Below are 20,573 nucleotides of genomic sequence, written 5' to 3'. Positions count from 1 at the left end.
ATTTAATCCACACAAATAAGAGATCAATGCATGAGAGTCATACTGAACAAAGAGGAGGGGCTTCAGAGCGCCTGGACCTTTACAAATAATCCCTGTACACACAACGACAAAACACACCGCTGCTCATCCGCGTCACGTGTTGTCCGTTTTCTGATGGAGGAGCGAGAGGAGCGCTGAACCCCCACCCCCCCCACCCCCCCCCACACACACACACACTGCAGCCGGACTCTTTGCTTCCTGTCTGCCAAAACACAAAGTCAACTCTTCCTCCACGAGGGGTGGGGTGGGGGGGTTTCGTCACGGTAGAAAGTCATTAAATCGAGCCTCTTTGAATAAGGAACATTGGATGCAAAATATTTTAGGGGAACAGCCCAAAAAAAAAAGCCCAAACTTCTGTTTGAAATGATATTTGGACCTTGCATGCTGCTGCTGTTGTCAAAAGTGTTTGCTATACGCTAGAAAGTCAAATCCTTGGTGTTGTTTTTCCTCTCTCACGACCTGTAGACACCTCATCCCAAAAACCCACTCAAAGATACGATGGCACCATCGATCAATGAATGCTGATCAGCAAGTTGGGAAAAAAATGGATTCCTGGTGGAAATGCAAGTCAGCGTTTTCATTCCTATTTCTGTACCTTGTCTTTTCTTTCTTTTAGTTATTGGTAATGATGCGGCCCCTGGCCTTTGCAGTATAACAGGAGGTGGAGGAGGCTTCGCGGCTGACAAACTAAGTGGAGGAAGAAGAGGAGTAACTGGGGGGGGGGGGGGGGGGGGGGCGGATGCAGGACTGTGGAGGTAAATAGAGGAGGAGACACAGTGCGCTCACAGGGTGAATATAGGAGCCACACAGAGGAGGGAGGTAGTTATGAGGCCGGGTTACAACGACCCTGGAGGGGACAGAGACAGGATGGCAGGCAGATACTAGATCAGAGGAGGTACTTACAAGGCATTAAAGTTACACGGTGACGGGGCGGGGGGGAGGGGGGGTATAATAGTCACACGGGACAGTACGCGGCTTTGAGGGGTCGTTTTTAGAGCCATGGGGGGGGGGGGGAACTTTTACAGGACCAGGGATAATTACAAGGTTTGGCTGGAAGCTTTAGGGGGCAGGAAGAGATTTCTTTAAGGAGGTGAGCGGGCGTTGAAGCAGATCCAGGGGGGGCCGGAGGGGGGGGGGTCACTCGGGGATGTACGACACCTGCCAGACGATGATATGGCTTCGCTCGGCTTTACACAACGCGGGTTTGACCTGTGAGGTCCCACCGCCGTCTCCTTCCTCCGTCTCGTCGTCCTCTCCGTCTCCTGAGGACACCGGGGGGGGGGGGGACGGAGCATCCGGTTCAATTGAAGGAACAGCAACATGTTTTTAATGTTTATTAGCTCATCACTCAGTTCTGAATAACGCATACGTGTGTGTGTGTGGTTTCTGTGGCGTGACCTCTGACCTATACGGAAGTCGATGTAGCCCTCTCCTCCACTCAGCACCAGCACGTTGTGAACGCTCTGGGCCTCCGTCTCTTGGGCCGCTGTTGACCCCTGACCCTCCGACGGACTGTCCAGCACGCTGCCGTTCAACGTGGCCAGAACGTTGCCTGCCGCACAGGAAAAAAAAACGGTGTTCAGGTTGGGATTTAACACCGTTTGGTGCAAAAAGACATTGCTTGGACAGATGTTTGTGAGTAACTGTCGTAAAAACGGAGTACATCAAAAGAAATGTTCAAAAAGAAAATCACAAAATTGTCATAGTTTATGAGCTGAAAATGGCAGCAAAAAGGCATAATCTAGTATGTAGTATATATAGTTTTACCATATACATGAGAGTATTTCATAAAATAATACTTTTAGTTTTTCTAGATACCCAAAGACGCTTTGTAAAGACAGACAGATCAAAACCAGACAAAAGAGCAAGAAAAACGAGCAAACAAAATACTTTAGGTTTTTCTAATGATGTTGTAGTGTACTATGTCACAAAATATCACAGTATTATATGCAACAAGAACTTCATAGTATGTAAAAAAAAAAGTTGTGTAGTATGTTGTTTTATGTAGTATATGTATAAAAAGTTCTAGTATAATGTAGTAAGCAGAAGAAAGTATTTTTAGTTCATCGAGAATTTAATAGTTATTTAAAAAATCATAGTAAAGAATATCTCTTTAATATGTTAAAGATTTAACAACAGAGTCATGGTATAGTGTGTTGTATGAAATTGTGGTCGATTCCTGGAGTTGTGGCCAAAAAGAGGATATTTATTCCAAACTTGCTGAAGCTGATATTTAACTTTGAGGGGGGGGGGGGGGGGGATTGTAAAGTTGGTCAAGTTGGCGAGTGAACATGGTCACGTGGACGCGGACAGGCGCAGGCGGGCTCTCTGCTCACCGGGTACGGAGACAAAGAACTTGACGGCGTCGCGGTGTCCATGGAAACAGAGCTGGGCCTGTGCCATGGAGCAGTAAGGGATGAAGCTGCCGGTGCTCTTCTCAGAGCCGTCGTCCCCGTACACATGGATCACTCCGCTGGACGACGTGGGGGACACCTTGTTGGCTGAGGGATGAAGAACCCAGAGGTGGGGGGGGGGGGGGGGAAACTAAGCAACCGGCGGTTTTTCAATGGAAAATCATTTGCGGACGATACAGGTGGAAAAAAAACACACAAAATCCAAATATTTCCACAGTTCAACTGAAAATTAGAAGAGATATTATAAATAGAATATAAAATATATAGTAATAAAGCACACATTGTCCATGCGATGGATCTGGTAGTGAAGCACGATAAATAATAACATGCAAAGCAACGACATGCTCACATGTGACCAGTAAGAAGTCAAAGGATGAGACTTTTAGAGGACCTGATATTCAAAGGCCTTCACATCTACGTGAGCATAAAGAAATCTGCAGGGGAGCATGGAGGCGTGAAGGTAAATCACAACGTAAGGAGGGGGGGGGGGGGCTCCCACTTACCCCTCAAACCAAGGAGCTGTCCCCGGTGAAGGACCACTGCTACAGAAGGCGGAGGCAGAGGTGGAGAAGGGAGGAGGAGGAGGAGGAGGAGGGGTAGCAGAGGAGAAAGAGGACAGCAACAGTTAAGACTGAGACCGTCGGTGAAAGAGCCACTGAGGGGGGGGGGGGGGGGGGACGGAAGGATGGAAAGAAAAGAGTTCAGTGGGGTGGGGGGGGAGTGGAAGGCGGCGCGTGGAGAACGTCACCCACACGGGCCCCGCATAGCGGCCTCATGATGCGACCAGGAAAACAACCGTCTCTACGCGGAGGCTCTGTTTCCCAAGGTGTTACGTGACCACATGACGGAGGCGAAGCCGTTTGGTCCCAAGCCGTTTGCCCCCCCCCCGCCTATGGGACTCACTCTCTGTCAGCGGGATGGAGATGATCACGCCGTTCCCGGTTCCCACCCACAACCGGTTCCCGCCGATCAGCAGGGCGGTGATTCTCACGAAGGAGAAGCCCAGCTTGCCGGTGCCTGTGAATCACAACCAGAGAGTGACCGGAGGACGGGGGAGGGGGGGGGAGCACCCGCTCACGTTACGTGGTTCAACTCCTCACCCAGCATCTTGCTGACGTAGGGCTCAATGTCCACGTCCTGGAGGTGCTGGTGGGTGTGCGCGTGGTAGAGGCGCAGGGTGGAGTCCAGCCGGATCGACACCCACACGCCGTCCCCGATCCACGCCAGCTGCCGCACCTGACTCTCCCGGCGGGGGTGGGCGTCGAAGGACTTCTGCGGAGGCCCGTGAAAGCGTGAGTTCGGGGGGGGGGGGTGGACTCAAGTGTCGTCGCCGTCGGTCCCGTGGTCATGAACTCACCTCGATCTGCATGCTCTTGGGCTGGATGACGTGGATCTTGTTCTTGTAGCCGCACCAGACCTTGTCGTGCACGACCGCCATGCAGCGGATGGAGTGGTGGGGGCGGCCCAGGTCCATGAGGTGGTAGTTGGACAAATCCCACTGGCCATCTGTGGGTGGACAACGGGTCACCGGGTTGCTCTCACGTCACCACGAAAGCGCGACAAACAGCGGCGAGGAGAAGGTCACGCACGAGTGGGCTTACCCTCCGACCTGTGGAATATGGCGAGCGTCCCGTCGGCGAGGGCGACCAGCACGCGGCCTTTCACGTGTCTGCAGTGGAGAGAGGAGGTGGGTGCGCTGCGGTCACAGGGGGGGAGTCCGCACGGACCAAACTACGCAACGCTGTTCAACCGTCGGCACCACTTACACCAGACTGAGCACCGAGTCTTTGAGTTTGATGGAGTGGAGGCACTTCTTCCAGTTCCCGACCGCCGAGTGGACGTAGAGCCTTGAAGGGAGAAACCACAGCCGCACGCGTCACGTTATGCGCCACTCGGGTGGGTCTGATCCAGCGCGTGACTTGTGCGCGACTCACCAGCCGTTCTGGGCGCCGAGCCACATGGTGGGGGCCACGCTGGTGTAGTTCTTGCTCTCCTCACCTCCGTCCTCCGACTCGGCGGGCTGAGAGGTTTCCTCTTTGGACTGACCGGCGCTTCTGTGTGTGTGGACGGACGGCATTCACTCCATGATCTTTTCCAGTTAAAGGGCATCCGGGCGGCGTTTGATCCGCTCACCTGTCGGAAGCGTCGGACAGACGAGGCTGGGGGTCGGTGAACACGTGCTCCGTGCAGGGTCCCGGGGGTCCGGACCTCAGCTCGGCCGTGGACTCGGGCACCTCGGTGGCCTCGGTGGCCTCCTCGGCCGACTGGGCCGGGTGGATCTTCCCGTTCATGACGGGGGCGCTGGGAGCTGAACGCATAAAAAAACACCGTTCACACACACACACACACAAAGAAAAAAAAACGGTCCACGTGACACCTTTCTCCGCGAGGGCGGACGAACCCACCTTGACCTTTGTCCAGGATGGGCGTGTCGGTGCGCGAGGAGCAGTTGCTGCGGGCGACGCTGCAGTTGGTGGCGCAGCCGACGAGGGTGATGCCGGCCAGCATGCCCTCCACGCCGCCGCCGCCGTCGTCGCCGCCTCCGCCGCCGCCTCCGCCGCCGCCTCCCGCTCCTCCCCCGTCGCCGGGGTCCAGCACGATCTCTCCCGCCGGGTAGTCGCTCTCGCTGGCGGCTGGACACCCGAAACACACACACACAAACGCATCCAACGCATCACCACCCCTCCGATTCCTCTTGACCAATAGGCGGTGCTCATTTGCATTCATCTCAGTGCTGTCAGTTAAGCGCGTTATTAACGACGTCAGTGCGAACTCATTTTAACGATTAGAGAGATTAAGGTTGTGTCAACAGGCCTGTCTGTTTGAGTAGCTGAAAGTAAAGTAGGAGGCTTCCCTTTTATTGGTAACCTGACTGTTACGGTTCATTGATTCTGAAATAAGAGGCCTGACTGCTTTGTTCACAGCCAAAGAAAACATTAAGCCATGGTTTAACTGAACTAAAGGCTTTTTCAAATTTTGTTTGGCAATGTTGTTTTTCAGTCAAATAAAACATTTGCATAAAGCAAGCCGATCCACTTTTCCATGTTGATAAGAGCATTAAAATGAAAGAAAAAGGATGGGAAAAAAATAAATGAAGGGATATTTAGAATAGATAAAAATGTGTGATTAATTGTGAGTTAACTATAACATGAATGCGATCAATCGTGATTAATGATTTTAGTCGTTTGACACCTTGGGCGTGTTAGAATGCCTGTAGGGGGGGGGGGGGGGGGAATCACCTGGGACACTGGAGATGCAGAGCACGTGGGCGTTGCAGACGTTGAACTGGTCGACCAGCGAGCCCGGCTGGTTGGCATCGATGATGACCACCTTGCTGGCCGAGTGGGTGCTGGTGAGGATCCACACTCGGCTGTTCATGGTGTCCGTCTCCTGCAGCTCCTTTGACTGGGCGGGGGGGGGGGGGCGGGGGCGGGGGTGGAGGAGGGCGGAGAGAGAGGAGAAACCCGCGTTTTGAGACAATCCTAAACGCTGTATATATATATATTCGATGACAGCGTTGGTGTACGTGCGATTCGCTACCTTCCTCTTCTCCGGCGAGCCGTGGCTGCTCTTCTTGCCGGCTGCGTTCTCCTCGGCGTGCAGCGGGTCGCTGCCGCCCGACGCCGCTTTGGCTGCCAGCGACTCCTGGCTGCTGGCCCTCCACCCCGTCAGGTCCACCCCCGCTGCACACCACAACTACACACACACACACACACACACACACATTGAGACGGAAGTGTCACCCGAACACCCGGGAGTGACTTAGATGCTACTTGGCCTTTCTAAAATCGTAATTTGGGGTCAGTGCCCTGTTCCTTCAAGCTTGTTTTCCCCAAACAGTCTCATTACTTAGGTTCCTGAAGATTGGCTTTCATAGGAGTTGTTTAATCACAAATCATGATTTTAGTTACACGTTTTAAACGGGTTAAATGTCACATTTTAGCAGTCAAACTACTTCACGTCCTCTGAAAGTCTCACCTTCCTGTTGGGGTCCTTCTCCACCAGAGGACGGCAGTACACCGGCACCGGGACGTTCTTCATGCGGTTGTCCTCTTTCTCGACAGTGGTCTAAGAACAGGAGGCGGTGGCAAGATGTCAGTAGGCAAGAAGTGAATTAAGCTGTCCCAAAATTAAACTACTTAGTAAACAACGGGTCACCAGAAATAACAGAAATACACAAAACTGTGTTCCAAGAAATGAAGTTAGCTGCCGCTGTTCATTCAGCTGTTTATTTATGTCAAAAACCACTTGCAAAGTGCAGAACATGTCTGTGTTGGACACGTGGACATGTTTTCAGGGAGGTGAGAGCGAGAGAAGGGAAGCCAAGGTTCTGTTTGGGTCTCACTCGCCTGTGGCCTCTTCAGCGGAGACTCCTGAGCGCTGTCGGTCTGACCTCCGGGCTGTGGGAGAGCGCAGTTAAAGCCACTCGCCTTCCAACACTCAAATTACATCAAGCTTACGGCGCAAATAAAGCCGAGGAGACGTGTAAAGGGGCTGATTAGGAAGAAAATGATCAGTAACACACACTTTTATAAACGCAATCCAAAATCAAGGTCGCTGACCTGTAGGCCGGGTGCGCGTGTGTGTGCGTGTGTGTGTGTGTGTGTGTGTGTGTGTGTGTGTGTGTGTGTACCGGTTTGAAGCGAGATGGCACACTCCAGCCACAGGCCTGCATGATGCCGTCATCGCGGCGCATGTGCTCGCGGACCTGCCGGTACTGCTCGCGCCGCTGCTCTCGGCGGGCCAACAGTGCCGAGTCACTGAGGAGAGACGCAACACTGTTACTGGCCAGTCTGGAAGCAAGGGGGGGGGGGGGAGGAGAAGAGGAGGGGAGCAGGGGGGGGAGGAGGAGCAGAGAGAGAAAACAGCGAAGCGTTAGCAGCCTGGCCAGCCAGCAGCGAGGATGAGAGGAGAAATGCAGCAACAGCAGTTGTTATCGGCACAAGTTAAACTGGGCTTTATTCTAGGCTTAAGCAAAAACAGTATTTTTAGGGGTTTAGAATTTGTGTCTATGTGAGCAGTGATGTATTTGTGTGTCTGTGTTTGTGTGAGCCTTACAATGGAAATATTTAGGTATATTAAGGTATTTAGTGTTTTCTTTACAACTTCTACCATCCGTTACTAAAGACCTTCTCTTATCGCCCATTCGTGCAGCAGCCAAAAAAGCCCCCCCCCAAAAAAAGCCTCAAGATCAATTAAAGCGGCCCGGCGTTCACGGTTCAGAGGTTCTAGCGGCGCGTGCAGCCCCGGCGGCCCGCTCACTCTTCGGGGAAGAACTCCAGCGTGCGGTTGGAGGTGGAGATCTGACACATGGTGTGGCTGCGTCGCTGGGAGAAACCGGCGGGGGAGGGCGACTTGTAGTGGATGTTGACGCTGTAGTACGGCCGCTTCACGGGCGGAGGGCTGGACGACGTGCTGAAGAGACGCGCGAAGCTGGTGGACGCAGGAGGAGAAGATGAGGATCATTAATGCGGTAAACCTGTGCTTTAAGTTTAAAAAAAAAGGATTAAGCAAGTAGAATCTCACAATTGCCAGATGGTGGACTTCTTTTTCTCTGAGATTTGAGGATTCTCCCTGGACGCCCTGAGAGGGAAATAAAGAGAAGTCAAAACAAGAAGGGACAAGAAATTAAGCTCACTAAAATAGACATGTGAGCACGTGGCCCAATGCAAGCTTGAAAGGTTTAGCCTTCGTCCACCTGATCATCTCCGTCCACCGCACGGCCTCCTGCAGCTCCATCAGCCTCTCTTTGTACTGATTCCTCTCCATCAGCACGCGGGCCATCTCCACCCGGGTGAACCGCCGCCGCTGCGTCATGGTCATGTCGCCGTCCTGCATGGGCGATGAAAACTGGCCCCACGAGAGCAACGTGTTCAGTGGTGCACGCCGCGTTAAAAAAAAAAAACGGGATTTCCTCCCTCGAGCTCGAGGAGTTTACGTCGTGTTTTTAATGTATTCAAATACGATGCACAAATCTCACTCACATCATCACCTCCTTCGTCCTTGGAGTCCCGGGACATCCCCAGAGCCTCTGCTCTTAACCTGCGGCCCAGAAGCAACACAGTCAAACACATCGTATTTCTTCTTCCTGAGCTGAATTTATGAAAAATACCTGAATGACAATATATATAAATAGGAAACGTGTTCTCCTTTTCGCCTTTTCACCTCTTGAGTTCTTCTTCCAGCTCCTTGACTCTGGCGTCCACCTTGTTCTTGGATTGCCTCAGGGCCTCCACCTCCTCCCTCAGCACCTCCTGATCCCCCGACAGCTCGTCCACTTTGGCAATGAGGTCATTTTTCACAATGTTGAGAGCGTTTCTGTCGAGCAAAGGGCACAGAGAGAAAGGAAGTGAGGCTTGAAAGCCGGCTAAAAGGGTCTCGTGTTTAAGAGAAAATCTTTCAGTCTGCAGAAGAGACATCTGAAAGAATGGAAGGGAAAAAAATGTTTAAAAGGATTAACGCTACTGCAGAAAACACACGCTTGGTCTTACTTTGTCTCCAGGAGCTGTTTGTTCTCCGTCAGAAGGTTCTCCACCTCTTTGCCCATCCCTGAAAGAGTCACGTTCACGTCCCCGTTAATCGCCACACACAAAACAAACCATCCAGAATAGATCCAGTGGTTGTCTTTTGAAGAGCAAATTAAACCTCCACCCAAAAGTTATTAAATAAATAAATGAAATGAAAATGAATCAACACATTATTGATTGAAGCACTCATATTAACAGGGAAGCTGAATTGGGTCTGGTGGTAAATATTGGGAGAACAATGACTATACACCCATGAAACTATTTAATTTATGATGGAGACAGACAACCACGACAGTTCCTCCCCTCAAAATACATCATGTGATCGGATCAAAGCTTTACCCGGTTCCATGAGTGCGCACCAGTTGACTTTGATATCAAATCCTTATCATTTCAATCAGTGCTGGACCTAAATTATGAAGTGAACGTGCAAGCAGCAAGCACTGTGCAACAGAAGCCAAGCACACTTTAAGCAGAGATTTCAACTCAGAGAATGATTTGGAAAAAAAAACTAAAGAAAAAGCCAAGACAGTTTTCAGCATCTTTCTCTCTCAGTGTCCCTCATAAAGGGTCGTCTAATTCTAAATGAGCAGCTCGTTATTGACAGATATCTAAACATTAGCTACGTTTAGGTATTTGAGATGCACAAGTGGCACAAAATGTCATTACAAAGCCACACAAAAAAGAAAAAAGAAAAAAAAAACACAAAGAAGGAACCGGAACGAGTGAGCTGGAGGCCAAGGAACGACACGACAAGCAAATGTGCCCATGAGCGTGGGGCACAGGGCGCCTTACCGAAGAAATCATCACGAACTGGAGGCAAAAGAAGAAGAAGAAGAAGAAGGGAAGGGAGAGAGGTTGGAGAGATGAAGAGGAGAGGCCACAGATCAGAGAGGTAAAAGAGAAGGACAAGAGTGGAAGAGACAAGATGCTAATAAGCATTTATATTCTGGACTTGAAGAAGGGCTTAAGAACACAAAGGCTGCTGTTTGGCCCTCAAACTGGAACAAGGGGGTAGGTCAGGTGACCTCATCAAATGCCACTTCCTATTTGAAGGTGAAGCTGGGCGCATGGCTCCAAACCAATAGGATGTACTTTAAGTGTGATGTCAATACAATGCAAGTCCAAGGAATGAAACTGAAGACTTCACTTATTTTACTGTGACTTTAAAGTAACACAAAAAAAGCTTTAACTGAATGAAATTTGGATATTAGGCTTCTCCTACATCATCTACATATCTCAAATGAATACATATAATTCTAATAATGAAATAGCAGCATAATAGTAGCAATGAGCCCATTTCAACTTTGAAGACACTGGTTATAACGGCTCTTAGATGTGGGATAGGAGTTGACAAAATAAAAAATAATATATATATACCAACCACTGCATGTTCAGATACACACCTGAGAACTCCCCTATGGGTGTCACCAGCAGAAGCACATAAAAAGGGAAAAAAGAAACGGGTGAGAAGTTATCAGATAGACAAGAAAGCTCCGAAGATCAATCTAAAACCAAAACAATCCATAAAATAAGACAAACTAAATCACATGGACAATAAATGAATGAAAAAAACATCAGAGAAATAATAAAATCAACTTCAAAATCAACAAAAATAGGATCGGTTTCATCAGCATTTAATGTGCCTGTGCACAATAAAATAGGGAAATAAAATGAATAAATAGAAATGATTAAAGTAACTGCGTGAATGGGCGTGCAGCCAGAGAGGGGCGGTATGTGTTTTTCTCTTTTTTTTCTTTCATGATGTGACTCAGAGATGAGGCTGCTGCACGGCGCCATGCAGAGGTCAAAGGTCAGAGACGTTCACATTCACACAGCGCCGCGTGGGGCGTCCGGCTCGACGCAAGGCAGGAGCCCGATGTGCTGCGCGCATGCATCCGCCGCCACTTCCTGCCCTTTGGGGATCTGAATCCAACCACCTCCCGAAAGGAGTCAGAAGAGAAATACTCACCACTGACCGAGGGAGTAGGATATTGCCGATTGAGGTGCTTAAGTTTAAACTGATCAAACGGACGCTTTTTTTTTGCAGGCAACGTCCCGTTCCGTACCTAGCAGCTCGGCACCCGCGTCTACATCGCCGATGATGTCCGACTTGGCGTCTTTGATCTCGTGGTAGAGAGAGTCGGTGTTGATGCCGAAGGCCTCGTTCACTATGCCCTGTGAGGGGCTGAAAGGACACACGTGGATGTCATGAGACGACAAAAAAAAAACTCATGTAACTCATGTAAATGTAACGATTTTGGACATTTGTGGCAGCATCCAGCATCTGCACAAACAGCACACGGCCGTCCTTCGACGAGGAATAAACAGAGCGAGGATGCTCACTAATTGGCATTTGCATCCCACAGCTGCACGAGAGGCACCGCGGCGCATTCGTACCTGTTGCCTCCTCCGTACACTCGGGGGTCCACACACATGTCCAGCTCCGGGGTGGAATCAATGATCTCCTGGAACTCGGACCACTCGTCGCTGCTTCCCATGCCTGGGAAGAGACGCGAGGAACACAGCGCAACTTTAGTACGTTTCGAGGACTGTACGGATTTGGGATGGTATTATTTGCTTCACTTTGCATCGCCTCGATTCTCGGGAGGGGGATCGACCCCGTTTGGGAGCGCTGCCTCACCGATGCTGACATTCCTGGTTTCCTGGGACACCTGCACCTCCATATTCCGGCTGAGCCTCTTGGCACTTTTCCTGCGGTTCCCGGCCCGCATGGCGTCAAACTCGGATTGCGGCAGGAAGCCCTCGTTGATGGGGGTGACGGTGGCGGAGGGGACGGAGGAGGTGGGCGTGTTGGACTTGCTTCCCGCGCTGCTGGGCGTGGCCGCCACAGAGTCGGACTCTGATCCGTCCTCCTGGGGGGGGGGGGTCGGAGACGATGACTATTAGACCCTTCACCACCACCAGTAAGAGTCAACAGCGACTTTCTTGTGAGCAGCTCCGATGGTTTTATAGTGCATATATATATATATATATATATATATTATAGATACATAACGTGTCATTCGGGACATTCTAATTTATTGTGCAGGAGTGGAAAAGTAAATAAAATGGACCCGGTTTGCTTGAGTGAACATACGGAACAAACCAAATGGGACTTTTTGTCCGAGTTGGATGTGAATTGAACCGTCACACTAGCAGGAGTGGGAGGGGGACGTGATGCGTGTGGGTGTGGCTAGCGGGAGGGGCAGCAGTGAAGGCCCCCCGCCCCCTCCCCCTTTCCACTCCCCCCGTGCTCGGGTGGTGGTCGTGTGGGAGGACGAGGCCGCTGTCCGTCTCCCACCTGATGGGCAGAGCAGAAGGTGGACCGTCCGAGCTCGCTGACCTGCCAGATGTCTTTCCCGGGCATCATCTTAGCCCCCCCGAGACCCCCACGTACCATGCCCTCGCCGCTGGGGTACAGGCTCAGTGAAGGAGGGCGCTCCGCTTTGCTGCTGGCCCAGGACACACAGAGAAGGGTGGAGATTAACGCGAGGCCAGTTGTTGGCTCTTTACACTTGTTATTATGTTCGTGTCCAAGGCCGAAGGTTTTCATGCGATTGACTCAAGGCACAGAAAAACCTGGACAACTTTTCCAGCCTGTACTGGTTCCCTTTATGGAGTCTGTCTGGACATAAGTGTAAATGTAATTCTATAAACGAACAACACGGGAATGAGCTCCCGTATGGTTGATTAACTATGTGCAGTTACAGTCAAACTACCTGAAGCTGTGTGTGTGCAAATGTTTGCAAATAACTGTTTCCACTTCTACTCAGATTTGGTGTTTTACAAACCTTCTCATGCACATCTTAAATTGTTACTTTTTGTGTAATGAGGACATTTTTATGAGAAAATAAAATAGTAGAAGAACTGTATAAGAGTCTGCCTCTTTCTTGATTGCTTAATATAAATACATTAAACTGCAGTATGTATGACAGATGAAACAAGCAGAGCAGACAGACGGACGGACTTGCAGCTCATGAGGGAGGAAGAGCAGAAAACTGGACAACTGATGCTTAACATGACCTCTGACCCATTTCCCATATCATTATTTGCAATGAGAATGCAACATTATTGACACCATTGACAAATTGTTGTCGCAAGCATGAATAACTAATAAAGCTGAATAAATATTTCTTGAGGTGAGGAAAAAATATGAGGAGGGGCAAATCCTAAGTCACGTTTTTAAGTGTGAAGCAGACCGGTTGATACGGCGGAGGCAAGGGGGGAGACGTTGGGGCAGGTGTGGGGACCATAATGGATTTACCTTCTCCTCCATGTGTGGCGTTGACTGTGCAAACAGCAGCCAACAGAGAGCAAGCCAGCAAGACAGACAGACCGTGATTAGAGAACGTGCCATGACACATGGGAACATAGAGAAACATTCACTCACACACACACATCGAATAAGTGTTACTGATGCACAGAACACTGTGGCTCTGCTACAGCACCCTCCCGCGGTCCAATTGCAGGAATCATAAAACTCCAAACTTTCTTTATTTTCTTAATTATCTCTCGCATAAGGCTCATCGTGTCCTCTCTTCTCTGCTGGTCGTCATGACTCCTGACACACGAATGCCGGCATCAACGCACAATGAGCATGTTTGAGCATGAACGTAGACTTGAAAAACACAAAACGGCAACGGCAACACGACGATGAGTTGAACGTTATAAAAAAGGAAATCAAACAAACAAAAAAGAGAGAGGAACAATCTTTTTACGCCGTCACGCGTTAAAATGGACTCACGTTCGTCCACAGCCGGGGGTTTCTGATTGGCTGTTGCTGCCCGCTTGCTGCATTTTGGATCGTTCTATGTGTTCCACGTACGTCTGGATCATCTGTGATGAACAGAAAGAAACAGAGAAACATGTGAGAAAAGAGGTGGAGGAAATTGTTTAAGGGTGGAAAAGTGTGAGAAATGGGTAGGTAAAAGAGTTGCATTTAAGAAGATTATAATTAAATAACTACAATATGTAATTAACTAAATTGTAAATAACTTACATACAATATTTCATGATTCAAAAGTACAATCAGATATAATAGGATAATTATTATAATTTCTTTTATTATCATCACAGGTTCATAATAATAATAATAAGTCCTTTTCTAGGTTCCCAAAGACGCTTTAAAGGGACAGATAAGAACAAAACCAGGCAAAAAAGTTCAGAGAGACCATATTGATTTAAAAAAACAGACATATATGATGTTAGCATTCAGGAGAGCAGAAGCTCTTACCTCAGTGTGGCGCTGGTGCAGAGCGTTGTACTCTTTCTTCATGTCCGATTCTCGCTCCTCCAACCGAGTGACTTAGAGACACAGAGAAAACATTTCAACAACAGGACGGACTCTGACAGTTATCTTGTATGGCAGTGTTATATTATTTAAATATTTAGCTCTTTGGGCCTGAACTCCAGACAGGAAAAGACAAAATACCTAAAAAAAAGGCAGTTGTACAAGAAAAGAAAAATAAAACCCCCCAGAAATCTGTACGGGAGTATTGATTAGGTATTTCAAATGAACAATGGTGTGTATACTCTCTTTAACAGTTGCTCGTTTTTGCATTAGTGTCTACTTTTTTTGTGAATCTGAAGAAAAAACACTTAAACACGTATTTAGCTGCTGAGCTAAATAAATCAAATGCATTAAAAAACCTTTCAGCACCCAGCTAATGTCCAGGTAATGAGCCTTAAGTACAAGTCTCAAGCCCAATCCCACATGGTTTTTATTTTTCGTCCCAACTAGATGTCAGTTCCAAGCCGTGCCTGCGTATCTAAAGTTATATTCCATGGATGTTCGTGGTGCATCCGTCCTGGTGTGATGACTCTAGCTCTGCCGGGAACATCCATCAAGCAGCCGCATGAGCTGCAGTAATACCCTGGGGTTTTGTTGTCTGTCCACTCACTCTGGTCCGAGTAGTTCTTGGTCTTGAGCTCCTGCTGTTTCCCCTGCAGCTCCAGAAACTCCACCTGGACCTGCAAGTCCTTCTTCTCAGCTTCCAACGCATCCTCGAATTCAATGAATTTCTGATGACACAAAAAACTGGCGTTTACACAGCTGTAAAAATATCCACAAACTCAACTTGAAATTTAACCCTTTAATGATTGTGTATTGATCAGATGACATTGCCATGCTTCTGGTCAATACGCAGCATTTTATTTATTTGTGAAATTGTTCAAAGCAGCAACCACATTTCAGAATGACTAAGAGAAAGAAACTGTATGAGTCAAAGACTAAGTGCACGAGTCAAATACTAAGTGTATGAGTCAAAGACTAAGTGTATGAGTCAAAGACTAAGTGTATGAGTCAAATACTAAGTGTATGAGTCAAATACTAAGTGCATGAGTCAAAGACTAAGTGTATGAGTCAAAGACTAAGTGCACGAGTCAAATACTAAGTGTATGAGTCAAAGACTAAGTGTATGAGTCAAAGACTAAGTGCATGAGTCAAATACTAAGTGTATGAGTCAAATACTAAGTGCATGAGTCAAAGACTAAGTGTATGAGTCAAAGACTAAGTGTATGAGTCAAATACTAAGTGCATGAGTCAAATGCTAAGTGTATGAGTCAAATACTAAGTGCATGAGTCAAAGACTAAGTGTATGAGTCAAAGACTAAGTGTATGAGTCAAATACTAAGTGCATGAGTCAAAGACTAGGTGCATGAGTCAAATACTAAGTGTATGAGTCAAATACTAAGTGCATGAGTCAAAGACTAAGTGTATGAGTCAAATACTAAGTGTATGAGTCAAATACTAAGTGCATGAGTCAAAGACTAGGTGCATGAGTCAAATACTAAGTGTATGAGTCAAATACTAAGTGCATGAGTCAAAGACTAAGTGCACGAGTCAAATACTACATGCATGAGTCAAAGACTAAGTGCACGAGTCAAATACTACATGCATGAGTCAAAGACTAAGTGCACGAGTCAAATACTACATGCATGAGTCAAAGACTAGGTGCACGAGTCAAATACTAAGTGCATGAGTCAAATACTAAGTGCATGAGTCAAAGACTAAGTGCACGAGTCAAAGACTAAGTGCATGAGTCAAATACTAAGTGCATGAGTCAAAGACTAAGTGCACGAGTCAAATACTAAGTGCATGGGGGGGGGGGGTGGCGGATCCCTGAGGTCGGGTCGTATGCACTCCAGTGGCGGACCGTTTACTCTGCGATCTCCTTAAACTGTCTCTGCTCTGCTCACTGAAGCAAAACAATACGTGGACAATAAATATCGGAGCCAAGAGCAGCGAGTGTAGTCACCTACTGCTGCTAACACATCACGTCAGACCAGGATTATTTATTTATATCCGTTAATGAACTTTTCTCCTCTTGTTACCCTGGTAACCGCTGTCATTACAGACGGTTGTGTCGATTCTTACTGTGAAAATCTACTCTGCATTGTGGGATTTGTAGTATTATGGTAATGCGTGCAATATACCGGCGGGCCAGCTCCAATATTAAATAGATTTGATCATGCGGGCCAAAGATAATTCATTCACGGTCCGGATATGGCCCGCGGGCCATGAGTTTGACACATGTGCTCTAAATCAGTAACTGAGGAACCGCGGAAACTGCTTCCCTTTCACGTTGCCTTTTTAAAAAAAAAAGATAATTCAAAGCTGTTCACAATGACGTCCTTTTTTCAGTGCAGCAAGTCCACAAAGTCTTAATACTCTAATCCTCTGGCTGCAGTGGGACAGGAACCAGGGAAATGCAGCTGATATCCACCACACAAAAGAGCTTTAACATAATGACCTTCAGTATGATACAACACACTACTTGATTGTTGTATGCAGAGTGGATTTAAGCAGCAAAATGAACCAATTAGTCCCCTCAGCTTCTAACCATCTCCTTTTGTCATAATATAACTTTGAAGAAGAGCTCTCAGGTTAAATGTAAAGAGCGACGTCTTAGGAAAATGCATTTGCGACCATTTCGAATCCGCAGGCCGAGAAATTGCATTGAAGCCGAATAAAATCTGTTTTCCAATCACAACCCACTCAAGCAAATCCCATTAAGAGAGAAGTCAATAGGGCATAATCAGAGATGATTGATATCTTACTCTGATATCGCACTGGACGAGAAGTCTCACTGACACAAAGTGATGGGCGGACCAAGATGCCACCGAACGGCTGATGGGCGAACCTGGCTTTAGAAAACGTGTGTGACCCTGGATGTGTTGGCGAAGGCTCCATGAGCAGAGGCTGAGCTTTGTTTACCATCAGCTCGAGCCTAATAACCCTGTAATCTGAGCCGCTCTGTGCTCGCTGCTCCCGCTGTCTTGCGAGAGGGCGCGTTATTGTTTTCCTCAGGCTCTGAGACTCTGGCTTTTCTTTGTATCAGCCTTTTCCTTCACAGCTTTCTCAGCCTCATTCCGCTTCTCTGTTGTTGTTTTTTTCCTCCCGTTTCTGCTCCTAATACATACAAATCAACTGAGCGTGCCGTGCTCCTCCAGTGCGGCCTGTGCACTATTGATTTCCTATGATTCCCCACCCATCGCAGGGCATCCCATCCCCCATTTCTCTACTCTGATTGCCAGACGCGAGAAACGGTTGGTTCTACATGTCAAGTCCTATTTTGTCCTTTCAGTTTACAGGCACTTTGAAATTCTGTTTCGATGTAATTTAATTTAAACAATACTCTCAGTCCATTCAGCTCCAACTCTTAGCTTTTTCTTTTAATCATAACATTGAAATAGGCTTCAATATGCTAAAATCTTAAGGTGAACCAGCGGGTCTTCTCTAGATAACTGAGGGAGACGCAGTGGAAGAGCAGAAGATGGAGCGGAGGATGGAGCAGAGGATGGAGCAGAGGATGGAGCAGACTGCAGGTCTTAAGGTTAAGCCGATACTAGCAGGGCTGACAGTGACTCTCTGTTAATGGGACTTAAAGTTGCTTTGTGATGCACGCTGGTCCCACGGAAAAAAAGAAGATTTGCTGGAATAATAATAATAATAATAGTTGAATGTTGATGTCCACTTTTCTTGCACACTTCATCGGTCATAGCTGCGCGCTGTCACTTTATTTCCATACGCTGTGTGAACACGAGCGTTTACTTACTCTGTGTCGTCGTAGGTATTTGCATTAAAACCATTTAACTCGGCAGAAGATCAGACATCATAACAGAGCCCTAAAGTTTTACTAATTTGTTAAAGAAAACATAAGTATTGTATATTGCTGTTTTTGTTAGTTAGCGTTGATGTTTGCAGTGGTGGAAACAATGTCAATAGTTGTAGTAATAATGGTGTTGTTGGTAGCATTAGTAACAGAAGTAGTGTTGACAGTAAAACCTCATTTTTAAAACTTAAGAAGGTCCAGTTAGTAAAGCGATTAAAATACTGTTATTCAGACATATGCATATATTTCTGTGACAGTTTGGACTGAACACTAAATTTAATAAAAGGAAGTAGAAGTTACATTTACTCAGCAGTATTCATGTCTTAAAGCAACATGACTGGCTGTATAATGCAAACCTCTTCATGGTATCACTGCTAACGCTTGGAACGCGTATCAAGATTAAAAGTGTCTTTTCAAAACAATTTTCCTTTTGCAGGACTTGCTTTACTATGGTTCGTACCTTTCATCCACAGTGCCACTGAATGTCTTAATGAGTCCTACATTTTCTGACAACTAAGGTTCTTGACTCACATCTTTACAAAGCAAGTAATAGCTTGATAGGACAGTGTTGGAAATGTGTCAACAGTGCACTAGAGACTAAAAATAAGCTCATCCACAGGCCTTAACATGAGTCACATGTCTCAGACAGGATGATTGTGATGATGCGGGGAAACGGCCTACCGGGACCGACTCACCTCCTCCGCCTGCTTCCTCAGCGCCTTCTCGCGCTCGTACTGGGTGATGAGCTGCTCGTTGTCCTCCTTCAGCAGCTCCAGCTCCACCTCGTGCTCCTGGTTCTCGGTCAGCACCCCGTCCAGGTTCTCCAGGACGTTCACCACCAGCGGCATCAGCTCCTTCACCACCTCCTCGTCATAGCTGCGGATCAGCCGCTCGAACTCCCGGTAGATGCTGTTGGCCAAGCCCGACACCCGCTCCGACATGACGGAGCCGGAGCCGTAGTCGTCCTGGTACACCACCTCGTCTATCTGCAGCTCCATCATCTTGGCAGCTGGAGCCGGCTTCTCTTTTCCAGATGAGGAGGCTGCGCTAAACTGTTTTTTTCTTCTTCTTCTTCAGGCCCGTCGAGGCGAGACCGTCTCTGGGTTTCCGCTCAGCGCATAAAACGACGTTCAATCACAGTCTTTGAATAAAGAAATCAATTAGCCGATGCCATGTTGCCGTGGCAACAGATTCACTGAACGTTAAATGCCGCCGTGGTTAACCTTGAAATCACTGCCTCTAATATTTTGATGGAAGGAGCCCCCCCCCCCCTTCCGCCTCTGCCTCTGCCTCTGCCACCCGGCCCGCTGTATCGCCTCCACGCGCGGCTCCGGCTCTTCTCCCCCCGCAGAGAGCGTCCGATCCGGGGACTAGTGGGCGTGGAGCGGGCCGGCCGGCGGTCCGGCCCTCGTCGAGCCCATGTCGGGGAACGACAGATGCCTTCGTCGAGGATACTGCACCTGCCTTTCAGCAGCCGCAGCCATGGACCCCGGCCATTGCTGGCAGGGGAAATAAATAAATAAATAAATTGCTAAAATAAATTATCTAACGCCCCCCGATCCCCGGCGACGCCCGATCCGCTACTATGTCGCCTCCTCCACGTTCGATCCGCCTCGCAGCGGGCGGGCCGACGCAGCTGGCCGGGCTCGGGCGGTGATGGTGATGTCTCCCTATGGGAGAGGCTCTCTCTGCTGCTCGGATGGAGGAGCCAGCTGACCGACCCCGGCTGACGTCACGCCGTCTGCATTGAACCGGCGGACTCAAGGCGCGTCAAATCTGGCGGACTACAGCGGAAGTTTAGTTTGGAGATTTCAAAATAAAGCTACCCAAGCTTGTTATATATTTAAGGAACGCTCCACTCAACGCATTCAAAGTCTGAGTTAAAAAGTTATTTAATGCCTTCCATGTCTGCAGTGGTTAAATAACTGGTTGCTAAAACTTTTTGTTAAATAGCGGGAGTTGTAGGATTCAGTGAATCTGTAGTTTGACCCCCAATAGTGTCTAAAAAATATGTTTTATCATGACACTGTCTCTAAACATTTCTTTATTCTTAGTGAGCTAATTCATTAAACAACATTGATAAATTGGTACTAGAAAATGTAATGTGTTAATGAAATGTAAAATGTTCTTTTTGCACATATCAATGAAAAGAAATATCCTGTCAACATCCATTAAGACGATACTTTGACTAAAAACACAAACCAATTGTAGCACTTAATTGTACTTAATGGCTCGTATATATAAATAATTTGTAAATCAGCTTATTTAATGAAATTGTACTTTGTTGTTTCATGTTCTTTTGAGTTTGTATCCTTATGGTTGAAATGCACTTATTAGTCTCTTTGGAAAAAAAGCTTCAGCTAAATGACATGTAATGTAACATCATATGTTGATATGTCATTGCCTTATTGATGTACATAAAAGACAAGTGAACACAAATCAAAAAATAAAACTTAATAATCCGTCATCTCCTTAAATGC

At 47.7% G+C, this 20,573-nt stretch overlaps 1 protein-coding gene across 20 annotated transcripts; it reads right to left on the bottom strand.

Moving 5' to 3' along the window:
• Positions 1-30: 30 nt before the first annotated feature.
• On the bottom strand, positions 31-19,837 carry mapk8ip3 (mitogen-activated protein kinase 8 interacting protein 3). Of its 20 annotated transcripts, none has more exons than XM_037476511.2 (34): positions 18,789-19,837; positions 14,881-15,001; positions 14,214-14,284; positions 13,725-13,816; positions 13,245-13,268; positions 12,282-12,432; positions 11,622-11,853; positions 11,378-11,480; positions 11,047-11,165; positions 10,384-10,395; positions 9,773-9,790; positions 8,945-9,002; positions 8,619-8,771; positions 8,438-8,495; positions 8,152-8,303; positions 7,980-8,036; positions 7,716-7,886; positions 7,087-7,246; positions 6,803-6,853; positions 6,432-6,521; positions 5,994-6,149; positions 5,693-5,858; positions 4,859-5,086; positions 4,587-4,761; positions 4,388-4,507; positions 4,220-4,300; positions 4,043-4,122; positions 3,811-3,959; positions 3,554-3,725; positions 3,357-3,470; positions 2,957-2,995; positions 2,376-2,540; positions 1,445-1,591; positions 31-1,301 (listed from the first exon to the last, which is right to left on the bottom strand). In XM_037476511.2, the coding sequence occupies exons 1-34, from the start codon at positions 19,092-19,094 to the stop codon at positions 1,177-1,179; spliced, it is 4,116 nt and encodes a 1,371-aa protein (XP_037332408.2). In that variant the 5' UTR covers positions 19,095-19,837; the 3' UTR covers positions 31-1,176. The 20 variants fall into 20 exon arrangements, with proteins under 20 accessions (XP_037332408.2, XP_037332417.2, XP_037332409.2 ...); XM_037476520.2 differs by having other exon boundaries at positions 7,087-7,213; XM_037476512.2 differs by having other exon boundaries at positions 12,282-12,429.
• Between the last annotated feature and the right edge of the window lie 736 nt (positions 19,838-20,573).

This window comes from Pungitius pungitius, chromosome 12 (assembly GCF_949316345.1).
Source record: "Pungitius pungitius chromosome 12, fPunPun2.1, whole genome shotgun sequence".
NCBI lineage: Eukaryota > Metazoa > Chordata > Actinopteri > Perciformes > Gasterosteidae > Pungitius > Pungitius pungitius.
Note: the sequence above shows the minus strand (reverse complement) of the source record. Positions and strands in the feature narration are given on the sequence as shown.